General features: G+C 39.1%; 1 protein-coding gene across 1 annotated transcript in view; it reads right to left on the bottom strand.

The window, feature by feature from the left end:
• The window catches only part of Sos2 (SOS Ras/Rho guanine nucleotide exchange factor 2), a 114,971-nt gene that overhangs the window by 59,477 nt on the left and 41,233 nt on the right, over nucleotides 1-14,261 (bottom strand). The window contains exons 6-7 of the mRNA XM_004649163.2: nucleotides 11,156-11,299; nucleotides 3,393-3,503 (exon numbers count right to left, since the gene is read on the bottom strand). Of these exons, the coding sequence (XP_004649220.1) occupies nucleotides 3,393-3,503; nucleotides 11,156-11,299 (255 nt within the window). The remainder of the gene's footprint in view (nucleotides 1-3,392; nucleotides 3,504-11,155; nucleotides 11,300-14,261) is intronic.

A 14,261-nucleotide genomic window follows, 5' to 3' on the forward strand; every position in this document is an offset into this window, starting at 1 on the left:
TACTTACATAACCACTATACAAATGAGTGAACTAAGTATCAGAGACAGGTAAGACAACTAGTAATTGCTATGAATTGGCCTAAAGTTCTGACTCCAACGCTCTTTTCTTTTGTGGTGCTAGCGATCATACCTAAGGTCTTGTACATGCTATGCATGTGATCTACCACCAAGCTACATTCCCTAGCTTCGAGAATCATTTTCTTAAGATGGAATGTATAGCTTTTTTTGTTTAGTTTTTTTTTTTTTTTTAATAGCGCCCTTACTATAGTAGACCAGGCTGGCCTTGAACTTGTTATAATCCACCTACCTCAGTCTTCCAAGTACTAGAATTACTATGCTAAGCCACAATACCCAACTTTTTAGTATACAATTTCTAAAGATATATTTTGTTTTCTTTTTAATGAAGAATTACTTCAGCTTAAACTGAATGATTTTAAAAATATTTTATTTAGAGCTGGGCATGTTGGCACATACCTTTATTCCCAGCACTCAGGAGGCAGAAGTAGGAGGATCGCTGTGAGCTCAAGGCTGCCCTGAGACTACATAGTAAATTCTAGGTTGGCCTGGACTACAGTGAGACCTTACCTTGAGAAAAAAAAAAATTATTAATTTTCAAGGAGGGGGTGGGTACACCAGGGCCTCTTATAATCTACAAATGAACTCCAGATGCATGTACCACTTTGTGCATCTGGCTTTACATGGAGTATTGAACTCAGGCTGTCAGGCTTTCAAGCAAGGACCTTTAAACACTGAGACATCTCTCCAGTCCCTGAATCACTGTACGTTAATACAATACAAATAAGCTTGGTCTGAAAAATGGTTTTCTCTAATTCTTTTGATTTCAATGAATATCTGGGGCAATAACTTACAAAAATCAGATTATATGGTTCAGAGACAGAGTGATTACTTAGCATGCACACAGTATTGTGTTCAATCCCCAGCACTACAAATACACACAATCACAGGCTGGGCAGATGGCTTAGCAGTTAAGCGCTTGCCTGTGAAGCCTGAGGACCCCGGTTTGAGGCTCGATTCTCCAGGACCCACGTTAGCCAGATGCACAAGGGGGCGCACGTGTCTGGAGTTCGGTTTGCAGTGACTGGAGGCCTTGGCGCACCCATTCTCTTTCTCTATTTGCCACTTTTTTTCTCTCTCTCTCTCTGTCGCTCTCAAATAAGTAAAAATAAACAACAACAACAACAAAAAAAAAAACAAATACACACAAAAAGATCCTATATATTCAAATCCAATCCAGTGCCTTGTGCATGCTAGGCAAGTGTTCTATTGCTGAGCTATACCCCTAGCCCCAAGAATTCCTAATAAAACAAGATTGTGTTGTTAGTGTGTCTTATGATTATGTCAAGTTCTTATAGGCAAAATAGTTCCATCTAGTTAATGTTTACTTTATGGTTTATATGAATAATATTTAATTTTTTTAAATATGCAGAGACTTTTATCGTACCAATAACTGTGGGCTAACTTCACAATGCACGACCCATTTACATTATCAAGGAGGGTCCAATGGGAGGGGGTAGATCATGGATGAGCCTAAACAATGTTACCAAACTGCCTGTATTTGCTGAAAAGAAAACTAATAAATTAAATTAAAAAAAAAATACCTTCTTTGGGGCTGGAGAGGTGGCTTAGAGGTTAAGCGCTTGCCTGAGAAGCCTAAGGACCCCAGTTCGAGGCTCAATTCCCCAGGACCCACGTTAGCCAGATGCACAAGGGGTGCACACGTCTGGAGTTCATTTGCAGTAGCTAGAAGCCCTAGCATGCCCATTCTCTCTCTCTCTCTCTCTCTCTCTCTCTGTAACTCTCAAATAAATAAATAAAAACAAACAAAAAAATTTAAATACCTTCTTTGAAGGAAATTTTGAGAATTGGATGTGATTTTCATCCTATGCTGATAGATTTCTGAGAATAGAATATTAGAAGTTAATAATGGGAATTGACATTAAGGAAGGCAGGAAGAAGGTAGGTTTTGTTTGTGTTAAATCTTATTTTTAAGCCGAGCATGGTGGTGCACACTTTTAATCCCAGCATTCGGGAGGCAGAGGTAGGAGGATCGTAGTGAGTTCAAGGCCACCCTGAGACTACATAGTCATACATAGGTCAGCCTGGGCTAGCATGAGACCCTACCTTGAAACCCCCCCCTAAAAACTTTTTTTACATATTTAATTAATTAATTTATTTGAGAGAAAGGGGCAGGGGGGAGGAGAGAGGGAATGGGTATGCCAGGGGTCATCAGCCACTGCAAATGAACTCCAGATGTATTTGCCATCTTGTGCATCTGGCTTACATGGGGTACTGGGCCCTTAAGACTTCACAGACAGGTGCCTGCACTGCAAGCCATCCCTTCAGCCCTAAATTTTATTTTTTTAAAGAAGGCAGTAAGATCAAGTTTTAAAATGTTAAGTCTGGGCATGGTGTGCACACTTTTAATCCCAGCACTCAGGAAGCAGAGGTAGGAGGACTGGTGTGAGTTCAAGGCTAGCCTGGGACTACAGAGTGACTTCCAGGTCAGCGTGGGCTAGAGTAAGACCCTACCTCAAAAGAAGCCAAAAAAAAAAAAAAAAGTACTCAAAAGGTAGAGTTAGGAAGATCAAAAGTTATGGGTTTGAGGCCAGACTGAGCTAAAAATCTAGGTTCATCTGCATACCCCATAGATGAAGTTACTTTCAATAGGAGTTGGATAAGAACTATAATTAATATATATAATATATATATGTATGTATGTGTGTGTATGTGTGCATGGATATATATGGATATATGTATGTTTGTGTGTGTGTATATGTGTGTGTATGTATATATATATTTTACACACACACACACACACACACACACACAAAAAAAAAAAAAAAAAAAAAGCCCTGTTCAGATGAATTAAATCCTTTTCCTGCCAAAAGCAGCTCTGGTCTGGTATTTTGTTTCAGCAATAAGAAAGGCACGGTTAGAGCAAGACCCTACCTTGGAAAAAACAAAGAAATGGGCTGGAGAGATGGTTTAATGGTTAAGGCGCTTTCCTGCAAAGCCAAAGAACCCAGGTTCTATTCTCCAGTACCCACGTAAAGCCAGATGCACAAAGTGGTGCATGCATCTGGAATTCATTTGCAGTGGTGCGCCAATTCTGACCCTCTCTCTCAAATAAATATTTTTTTAAATTGAAAAAAAAAAAAAAAACCATTGAAAGTAGTAGGAGGATCACTGTGAGTTCAAGGCCACCCTGAGAGACTACACAGTAAATTCCAGGTCAGCCTGGGCGAGAGTGAGACCGTACCTCAAAAAACCTAAAAAAACAAAAGCAAAAAAACCCCATGAAAGTAAGGGAGTGACTTATTTCTGTATTTGTTTCATTAAAAGCACAATAACCACAATGAATTTAGGTTTACCTGAAAGTGTTGAGCAACTGCAGGTCTGGCCATCAACTTACTGAAGTGCTCATTAAACTCTGGTGAAAGAATGTCCTGGGACAATGTTTCATAAGGATCAAATGCTTGCTCCTATTTTTAAAAAATGAAAATGTGTTAGGTTTTAGAAGTACCTTCTTTACTGACATGATACAGTTATCCTATGGCAAGTTTTTGTTCTTCTACTAGCCTCATCACTCTTTGTTCTGCACTTTTCAGGGACAAGCACTAGTTAGGGCTGCAGAGGATCAGGTTTAAATGGTAAGCACAGACTTAAGCAATCCATGAAAACAGCTAACAGGTCTTAAAATAGGTGTCTGCCTTATGGTCACAAGCATCCAATACTAAAATGTGCATTTTCTCTCAAATAAGGTAAAAATGTATTTACTTGTAAAAGAAAGTTGTAAACTCAGACTTAACTTGTGTTGAAATAAGTTTACATTTAGGATACATTCAAAAGAAGCAAAATTGATAGGTCTGTTTTATCTACCATACAGTTTCCAAAGTTAGAAATAAAGGCAAAGCAAATACACAGAAAAACAAGACAGAAACTGCCTAAACTTTGGCCAATATTTGTATTTAAACAAATTATCATTATTTGATAATGATCAGTAACCCAAAAGTTTAATTAGACCTATGAGATTTCTTTCTTTCTTGTACTTTAAAAAAATTCTTTTTTGTGTGTAGAAAATAAGCAAGTGCGAACAAAGGTACAAGAAATTAGACTTCTTGTTTACTGGTAGTAGACATGTAAAATGGTACAGCCCCAATAGAAAACATGCATCTGGAGTGTGTTGGCAGTGGCTAGAGGTCCTGGTGTGCTCATTCTCTCTCTTTCTGCCTCTTCCTCTTTCAAATAAATAAATAAAAATAAAATATAAAAAATTTAAAGTGAAGGGCTGGAGAGATGGCTGGGTGGTTACGTGTGCTATTTGTGCAATCATGAGGACCTGAAGGATCCCAGATTTAGATCCTGTGTAAAACAGCTGGGCATGGCCAAACATGCCTACATCCCCGGCCCCAAACAGAAGCCTTAAGAATCTTTGGAGCCCCCACAAACTCAGGAATACTTAATAGGAGATTTCTGCACAAAACGGGACCAAGCAAAAGAATGATGAAGAGGTTCACCTGACATTCCATTTGGCCTCTGAGAGCAAGTAACACTTGTCCCCCACACACACCCCAGGCAAGGAACCACACACATACACATGCAACTTTTTGTTTTGTTTTGTTTTTTGAGGTAGAGTCTCATTCTAGTGCAGGCTGACCTGGAATTCACTATGTAGTCTCAGGGTGTCCTTGAACTTGCAGTGCTCCTCCTACCTCTGCCTCCCAAGTACTGGGATTAAAGGGAGTATACCAGCATGCCTGGCCCTATTTGCTTTTTGTTTTTCAAGGTAGGGTCTCACTCTAGCCCAGGCTGACCAGGAATTAACCATATAGTCTTAGGGTGGCTTTGAACTCATGACAATCCTCCTCCCTCTGCCTCCTGAGTGTTGGGATTAAAGGAGTGTGCCACCACAAAAAAAAATTAACGTTGAGATAGGCATGGTGGTTCATGTATACCTGTCATTTCACCACAGAAGTGTGAGACAGGAGGACAGCTAGTTTAGGACTACTGTGCAGAAAAAAGTCTACATCTAAAAAAGAAAAAAAAAAAAACAATCACTAGGGGCCTGGAGAGATGGCTTAGCAGTTAAGGCACTTGCCTGCAAAGCCTAAGGTTTGATTCCCCAGGACCCACATAATCCAGATGCACAAGGTGGCACATGCATTTGAAATTTGTTTGCAGTGGCTAAAGTCCCTGTCACACCCATTCTTTATCTGCCTCCCTCTCAAATAAATAAGAAAATAAAGAAAAAAATCACTAGGGTTCAAAAACAAAATGGATACCACTAAACATAATATTGGTGACCTATACTTTTAGAAATAAACATAGGAAGAGATTATAAAAAAACTTTATTTTTATTTATTTTTTTGGGGGTATGGTCTCGCTGTAGCCTAGGCTGACCTGGAATTCACTATGAAGTCTCAGGTTGACCTCGAACTCACAGCGATCCTCCTACTTCTACCTCCTGAATGCTGTTATTAAAGGCGTGTACCACCATGCCCAGCTCAAGAGCATTTTTTATTCTTTAAATATTTTATCTATTTATTTATTTGAGAGATAGAGAGATAAATAGGCAGATAGAGAGAGAGACTGAGAATGGCACACTAGCCACTGCAAATGAACTCCAGATGCATGTACCACCTTATGCATCTGGCTTATGTGGGTCCTGGGGAGTTGAACATGGTTCCTTAGGCTTTACAGGTAATCACCTTAGCCAGTAAGCCATCTATTGCCCTTTTTAATTTTTTTTATTTTTTTTGAGAGAGAAAGACAGAGAATTAATATGGGTGCAGAGCCTCCTGCCACTGCAAATGAACTCCAGATGCATGCCCCACTTGGTGCATTGGCCTTTACATGGATACTGGGGAACTGAACTCCAGTCTTCAGGTTTTGCAAGCAAGTGCCTTTAACCACTGAGTCATCTTTCCTGACCTAAAAGCCCAATTTTCCTTAGAAATATAAGTATCCAGTAGGTATGAAAAGATGTTCAACATCATTACTTTAATTTTTTTAAACAAGCAAAATTAAAAGAACAATGAATTGTTTTGAATTAGCAAAAATGAATGGAATAATATCCATAATTAGTGCCAATATGTGTGTAAATGGGAATGGGACTTGAATATACTGAAATGTATCTGAATTGGCAAATGTTTCAAGGTCAAAATTGTACTCTATCTTTAGTATTATAATTTCTTTTCAAGGACTATAATGCAAAAACTACTAGACTATGAACAAACAATACAAATATTATTTGCTGTACTGTTGTTTATAATAATGAGAGAAAAAAGGCATACTATTTAATGGATAACAGGTGGTTAAATATGTTATAGTCTCGGGCTGAAGAGATGGCTTAGCAGTTAAGGGCTTGCCTGTGAAGCCTAAGGACCCCAGTTCGAGGCTCTATTCCCCAGGACCCACATTAGCCAAATGCACAAAGGGGCGCACGAGTCTGGAGTTCGTTTGCAGTAGCTGAAGGCCCTGGCATGCCCATTCTCTCTCTCTCTCTATCTGCCTGTTTCTGTCTGTCACTCTCAAACAAATAAATAAAAATAAACAAAAAAATTAAAAAGAAAATATGTTATAGTCTCCATGTATAGTAGTTAGCTTCTTGTTGCTGGGACAAATCACTCAACCAGAATCAGTTTATGGGAGGAAGAGGTTTATTTCAAGCTTAGTTTCCAGGGGAGGCTTTATTACAGTGGAATAAAGCCACAGTTCACAACTTCACATATCTGTACCAGAGTCACAGAGCAGCAAGTATGAGCTGACTCTGAACACAAGGCAGCAAAGGTAAGGAATAAATGTAAGTTATTTCTTTCACCTTCAATGCACTTAGATTTGCTTAAAAAAACCAACATGTTGATACTTTAGTACATGAATTTTCACTCTATTACTATAAGTACACTAAGTATTACTGTAAGTACACTATAAAGGAAGTTTTACAAGCTGGGTATGGTAGCATACAACCTACTTGGGAGGCTGGAGGAGCAGGTTGCAAGTTGGGTTACCAGTCTAGGTAACACAGAGATCCTGCCTCATAAATACATACAAAAATAAATATATAAAGTAAAACTAGGGCTGGAGACATAGCTTAGTGGTTGGTGGCCTACAAAGCCAAAGGACCTCTGTTCAATTCCCCAGGACCCACGTAAGCCAGATGCACAAGGGGGCACATGTATCTGTAGTATGCTTGCAGTGGCTGGAGGTCCTGGCACACCCATTCTCTCTGTCTCTCTCTTCCTATGCCTTGTTTTCTCTCTCAAATAAACAAATAAAAATAAAATATTTTTTTAAAAAAGAAAGAAAATAATCAGGGCATGTTAGTACACACATTTAATCCCAGCACTTGGGAGGCAAAAAGGTAGGAGGATCACCATGAGTTCAAGGCTACCCTGAGACTACATAGTGAATTCCAGGTCAGCCTGAGCTAGAGATCCTACCTTGAAAAAAAAAAAAGAAAAGGAAAGTAAAAATAGGGGAGATGACTCAGCAGATCAGAGTACTTGTAAGTATGAGGGTCTGGTATACCCTGCATTTGATTTATCAGCACCTACGTAAACAGCTGGGTGTGGCCATCTGCTCCTGTAACCCCAGTTCTGCAAGGAGTAGGGACTGAAGAATTGTTTGGGCTCGCTCATCAACTAGTCTAGCTAAAAACACCAGCTGTGGGTTCAAAAATGACTCTGTATCAAGGAAACAAGTGAAAAGGCAATAGAAGAAGGGCACTTGATATTCTCTGGCCTCTACACACATGTACACATGGGGTAGGAGCATATGCACACATATTTTCATACTCCCTACACACATACTATACACACACAGAGATAAATAAATAATAGTGTCATTGGGGCTGGAGAGATGGTTCAGCAGTTAAGGCACTTGCCTGCAATGCCTAATAACCTCGGCTTATTCCCCCATACCCATGTAAATCCAGATGCACAAAGTGGTGCATGCATCTGGAGTTCATTTTTGGCTAGAGGTCTTGACACACTCATTTTCTCTCTCTAATTGCAAATAAGTAAATAACAGTGTTATTAAAAATATAGACTGTAGGGCTGGAGAGATGGCTTAGCAGTTAAGGTGTTTGCCTGCAAAGCCAAAGGGCTTCAGTTCAATTCCCCAGGACCCACATAAACCAGATGCACAAGGTGGCACATGTGTCTTGAGTTTATTTGCAGTGGCTGGAGGCCATGGCACACCCATTCTCTCTCTCCCTCTCTTTTTCTCTGTCTGTCTCCCTCCCTCTCTCTTAAATAAATAAATAAATAGATTAATACAGACACACACATTAGACTGTAGTGCCAGCTGTGGTAGTGCACGCCTTTAATCCCAGCACTTGGGAGGCAGAGGTAGGAGGACTGCTGTGAGTTTGAGGACACCCTGAGACTATATAGCGAATTCTAGGTCAGCCTGAACTAGAGTGAGATCCTACCTCAAAACAAAGAAACAAGAACAAAAAAAAAATGGCCCCCAAAACTGTAATTTTAGTTTGGTTAAATCTTTTAAGTTTCTTTTAGAGTAGTCAGCAGTGTCTTCCAACTTTTAGGAACAATATTTTACTAAGTTTCTTAATACAGCAGTTAGGTCTTCAATGAGAATATAAAATGATTTTGTAACTTTAAAACACTCAAGACAGAAACTGCAGAAGACACTAGAAAATGGAAAGACATCCTATGTTCATGAATTGGAAGAATCAATATTATGAAAATGTCAATCTTACCAACAGCAATCTATACATTTAATGCTATCTCCATCAAAATTCCAATGGCATTCTTTGTAGAAATAGAAAAAACAGGGTCTGGAGAGATTGCTTAGTGGTTAAAGTGTATGCCTGTGAAGCCTAAGGACCCAAGTTTGATTCTCCAGATCCCATGTAAGACAGATGCACAAGATGGCACATGCATCTGGAGTTCATTTGCAGTGGCTGCAGGCCCTAGCATGCCATTCATTCTCTGTCTCTCTCTCCCCCTGTCTCAAATAAATAAATAAAATAGATAAATAAAATGTTAAAAAAAGAAATAGAACAATCCTAAAATACATTTGGAAGCACAAAAAACCTCGAATATACAAAACAGTTTTGAGCAACAAAAATAAGGCTGGTGGTATCACCATACCTGATTTTAACCTATATTACAAAGCCATAGTAACAAAAACAGCATGGTAGTGGCACAAAAACAGACATGTAGATCAATGAAACAGTATAGAAGACCCAGATGTCCGGGCAGCAACAGCCATCAATCTTCAACGAAAATTCTCATTGGAGAAAAGACAGCTTCTTCAACAAATGGTACTGGGAAAACTGGATATATATATGTAGAAGGATGAAAATAGAATCTTATCTTTCTCCACGCACAAGAATTAAGTCCAAATGGATCAAAGACCTATATATCAGACCTGAAACTCTGAAACTGCTACATGAAAAAGTAGGGGAAACCTTTCAACATATTGGTGTAGGAAATAACTTCCTAAATATAACCCCAAGTTGCTCAGGAAATAAAACAACTAATCAACTATTGGGACCTCATGAAATTACAAAGCTTTTGTACAGCAAAGGAAACTGTGAATAGAGCAAACAGGCAACCTACAGCATACATCTGACAGAGGATTAATATCCCAAATATACAAAGAACTCAAAAAGCTAAGTAATAAGAAATCAAACAACCCAATAAAAAATGGGCTATGGGACCAAATAGAGTTCTCAAAAGAAGAAATACAGATGGCCTATAAACATCTAAAAAAAATAATGTTCTACATCTCTAATCATCAGGGAAATGCAGATTAAAACTACTTTGAGATTCCAACCCACTCCTATCAGAATGGCTATCATCAAGAAACAAATGACCATAAATGCTGGTGAGGATGCAGTAAAAGAGGAATCCTTCTACACTGTTAATGGGAATGTAATCTGGTACACCCATTGTGGAAATTAGTGTGGAGATTCCTGAAATAGCTAAAAATAGATTTACCATATGACTCAGTTATACCATTCCTAGGCATATATCCTAAGGACTCATCACTCTACCTTAGAGATACTTGCACATCCATGTTTATTGCCGTTCTATTTATAATAGCTAGGAAACAGAACCAGCCTAGGTGAGTGATAAGTGGATGATGAAACTGTACACCCAGAAGCCATAGATTATTACTAAAAATTTTTCAGTCTCAGAGAAAGGATACCTTCCAGTGAGCGTTGACCAGGGAGGTCCCTGACGCCCCCAAAACATTACAAGCTATTGCCAAGACTCTTGGTTTCCCCTAGGAATAGATGGTAAGACCCTATTGCTGAAGACTCCACATGCTTTCTGGAGCTGAGCTGAAAATCTCCTTCCTGTAGACCAGCTGATAGAAAGCTGGAAAAAGCTACACTGCATGCATCTCCATAGAACACAGAGAAATCATCACTGGAAATAAACAACACTGAACACAGCAAGATTTATGTTGGGCCAGCCAGGCCAAATTAGCCAATGGGTACAACAGTGGCATATCTGTTATGGGAGAAAAACTAACCACTCTCTAATTGGACTAGAGGCTCACTCCATGGGAGGGACTATGCCTGGTACTGAAAACCTATGACAAAGGGAATTCATGAGACTTAGGGGTATAACGCCTGTTAGTGTCCCAGCTAAATATACATATTATGCTTACCAAACTGCCATGTAAGCACTTCTCTTTATGTTCATACCCATATATTAATGCTACTCTCACTTTTGGTTAGATAAGCTTCTCTTTTCAGATGGCAGTGACCTTGGGATGACTCAAAAGGCACCACAATGCTGAGAAGTGACAGAGGAGTGCTCAGCACTGAAACATCTCTACCACACCTTCCAAGGCTCAGGGTCTATTGCAGAGGAGGTGGCGGAAAGAATGTAAGAGCCAAAGGAAGGGTAGGAGTCCTTACAATGCACTCTTCCAGACACAAAATGGCCTGAATATACATGACCTGGCAGTGCCTGACACTACCTACACAAGACAATCATAAGAAAAGATAATGATATCAAAATAAAAAGAGAGGGGATCTGATGTAGAGTGGAGTTGTGAAGGGGAAAGTGTGGGGGGGATTGTCATGGTTTATTGTCTATAATTAAGGAAGTTTTCAATAATAATAATAATAAATAAAATGGTTTTGTAAACTTACCTCTGCTAAATCTTCAAAACAGCTGCCAGCTAAGGGATGGGGGCTACTTTCATCAGTCATTTCTACTGTGTCTTCAATCAAACCTAAAAGCTTCACAGTTAATTCATGTATATCTGAAATGTTACTGAAAATCTTTTCAATATCCTGGAAAAAGAAAACAGAAAGGTTAAGGCATAGAAGGTTGAGAAGTACACTTTCATGTCACTAAAATAAATAAATAAATGAGTAAATAAATAACTGTTAAGGGTATATTCCCACACAGTTCATACAAGATAACCAATCATGAATGCAGAAAGAAATTTTAAAGTTCTCTTGGATTACGGACAGCAAAATATACTAAGAAATTTAAGTTCTAGACAGCTTTGTTTTATAATCTTTAAATCTCATATTGCATATCATTATAAGCATTACACTCTACGAAGAAGAATTATATTTAAGGGGATCTTAAAACTGAACACATAGTGGTGCATGCCTTTAATCCCAGCACTCTTGAAGTATAGGTAGGAGGACTGAAATGAGTTTGAGCTACCCTGAGACTACATAATGAATTCCAGGTCAGCCTGGGCTAGAGCGAGACCCTACCTCAAAAAGAAAAAAACTGGCAAAGATATTAAAAGAATTAAGGTCTTATATCTTTATCCACCCTCCAAGGCTCAGGGTCCATTGTGGAAGAAGTGGCAGAAAGAATATAAGAGCCAGAGTCAAAGAAAGGGTAGGAGTGCTTACAATGCAATCTCCCAGTAACACAAAATGGACTTGATATCCATGACCTTGCAGTGCCTAACACTATCTACACAAGACTTTCATAATAGGAGGAAAAGATGATGACATCAAAATAGAAGAGAAACTAATTGAAATGGGGAGGGGATTCGATCAAGGGTGGATTTGAGAGAGGGAGAATAGGGGTAGGAATTATCATAGTTTATAGTCTACACTTATGAAAGCTGTCAATGAAAAGTTTAAAAAGAATTAAGGTCTCAGAGAGGAAATTGACAAAAGCTAGGATCAAAACAAAGATGATTCCAAATTTAGGTACAATTTGGCTATTACTCATCTTTGGACTTAAGGAATTAAGAACTTAAGGATTTCTATGTATGGATTATATCAAGGTTGAGTCCTACGAATACAAACAGATCCTATGACTTAGTGCTCAGGTTATAGTCAACTATTACTTTTTTTAAATTTTTATTAACATTTTCCATGATTATAAAAAAATATCCCATGGCAATTCCCTCCCTCCCCACCACACTTTCCCCTTTGAAATTCCATTCTCCATCATATTACCTCCCCAACCTCAACTATTACTTATATTAGCAACTCATAACAGAAATGTCATGGGCTATGGAACAAGACCAACATAAACACTGAATCCTGGCTCTTCATGTAAAATACAATATGAAATATGTTTGGTCATTGTCTTGTTGTTGTTTTTTTTTTCTGTTTTGTTTTTTGAGGTAGGATCTCACTCAAGCCCATGCTGATCTGGAATTCACCATATAGTCTCAAGGTGCCCTTGAAATGGGATTAAAGGCATGTGCCACCATGCCTGGCTATTTTCCTGGTTTTCTAATGGAGCTCCTAAAACAATAATTCCCTAAGTGATAAGAGTATCCCTTTGCTAACTTTGGAGTTTATGCTAATGAGGTTCCTTAGGGTGAATTCTGTACATGGTCTCAGGATGAGGCCTGTCATCCAAAAGGCCAAATGATTAGACTTGGAGATGTTTCCAACAGACAGCTCAACAACCCCATCTGGATGAAGATAACTATGAACGAAGCCCAATACAAAAAGATAAACTTACTTTAAAAATTATGAGAATTCTTTGTGATTTCTTTTTGTAACTTGATACATTTCTTCCATAAACTTAATAAATAACAACCTCATATGGCAATGTTAAAAGGTTACATACACCTGGCAGAGGATTAAAGGGATGGAACTTTCAACACCACCCACTTATCTCTAGTGTAAGAGTGGGACACTGGAAATTAAGCTCTACTAAAAACTCTTGGGCTGGGGTGATGGCTCAGCAGTTAAAGGCGCTTGCTTGCAAGCCTGCTGACCTGAGTTTGACTATCCTCAGTGCCCATGGACTCAAAGTGGTACATGTGGTAATCCCAATACTCTATGGCAATGGGAGGCAGAGCCAGCAGAACCTGAAAACTCACAAGCATCAGCAGGGAAAGGGAGATTATCTCAAAATAAGGTAGAAGGAAGGCTAAAGAGATGGCTTAGCAGTTAAGCACTTACCTGTGAAGCCTAAGGACCCAGGTTTGAGGCTCAATTCCCCAGGACCCACATTAGCCACATGCCTAAGGGGACTCATGTGTCTGGAGTTTGTTTGCAGTGGCTAGAGACCCTGGCGTGCCCATATTCTCTCTTTCTGCCTTTCTCTATCTGTCGCTCTCAAATAAGTAAAAATAAAATACTTTTTAAAAATGAGCAAAAAAAAAGAGAGAGAGAGAGATGGCTTAGTGGTTAAAAGCACTTGCTTGCAAAGTCTGCTGGCCTGGGTTTGATTCCCTAGTACCAAAGTGGAGCCAGATGCACAAGGTGGTACATGTTTCTGGAGTTTGTTTGCAGTGGCAGGAGGCCCTGGCATGCCCATTCTCTCTCTCCTTACAAATAAATAAAATATTTAGAAGACAGAAGGACAGGAGAAAGACCCACAAGGTTGTCATCTGACTACCACACATCCACAGTAGCAATCAAACACCCATATACACACATTATACACATATATGCATATACATACCAACAAATAAGTTAATGACAATACATATTTTTTAACTTCTTGTTTATTTGAGACACAGAGAAAGAGTGAGCATGGACACAACAGGGACCCTGACATTCCAAATAAACTCCATATGCATGAGCCACTTCGTGCATCTGACTTTATGTGGGTACTGAGGAATATAACCCAGGCCATCAGAATTTGCAAGCAAATGCTTTTAATTACTGAGCCATCTCTCTAGCCACTGTAATACATATTTTAAAAATACTCTTAAATAAGATTTGATGATCTTCCAAGTTGCTGAACACATGCAGGTGCTGGTAGGGTAGTTTCCCAGAGAATAGGTATGGAAGCTCTACCTTCTCTATCCTTGCC

The sequence above is a fragment of the Jaculus jaculus genome, chromosome 7 (genome assembly GCF_020740685.1).
Source record: "Jaculus jaculus isolate mJacJac1 chromosome 7, mJacJac1.mat.Y.cur, whole genome shotgun sequence".
Classification (NCBI taxonomy): Eukaryota; Metazoa; Chordata; class Mammalia; order Rodentia; family Dipodidae; genus Jaculus; species Jaculus jaculus.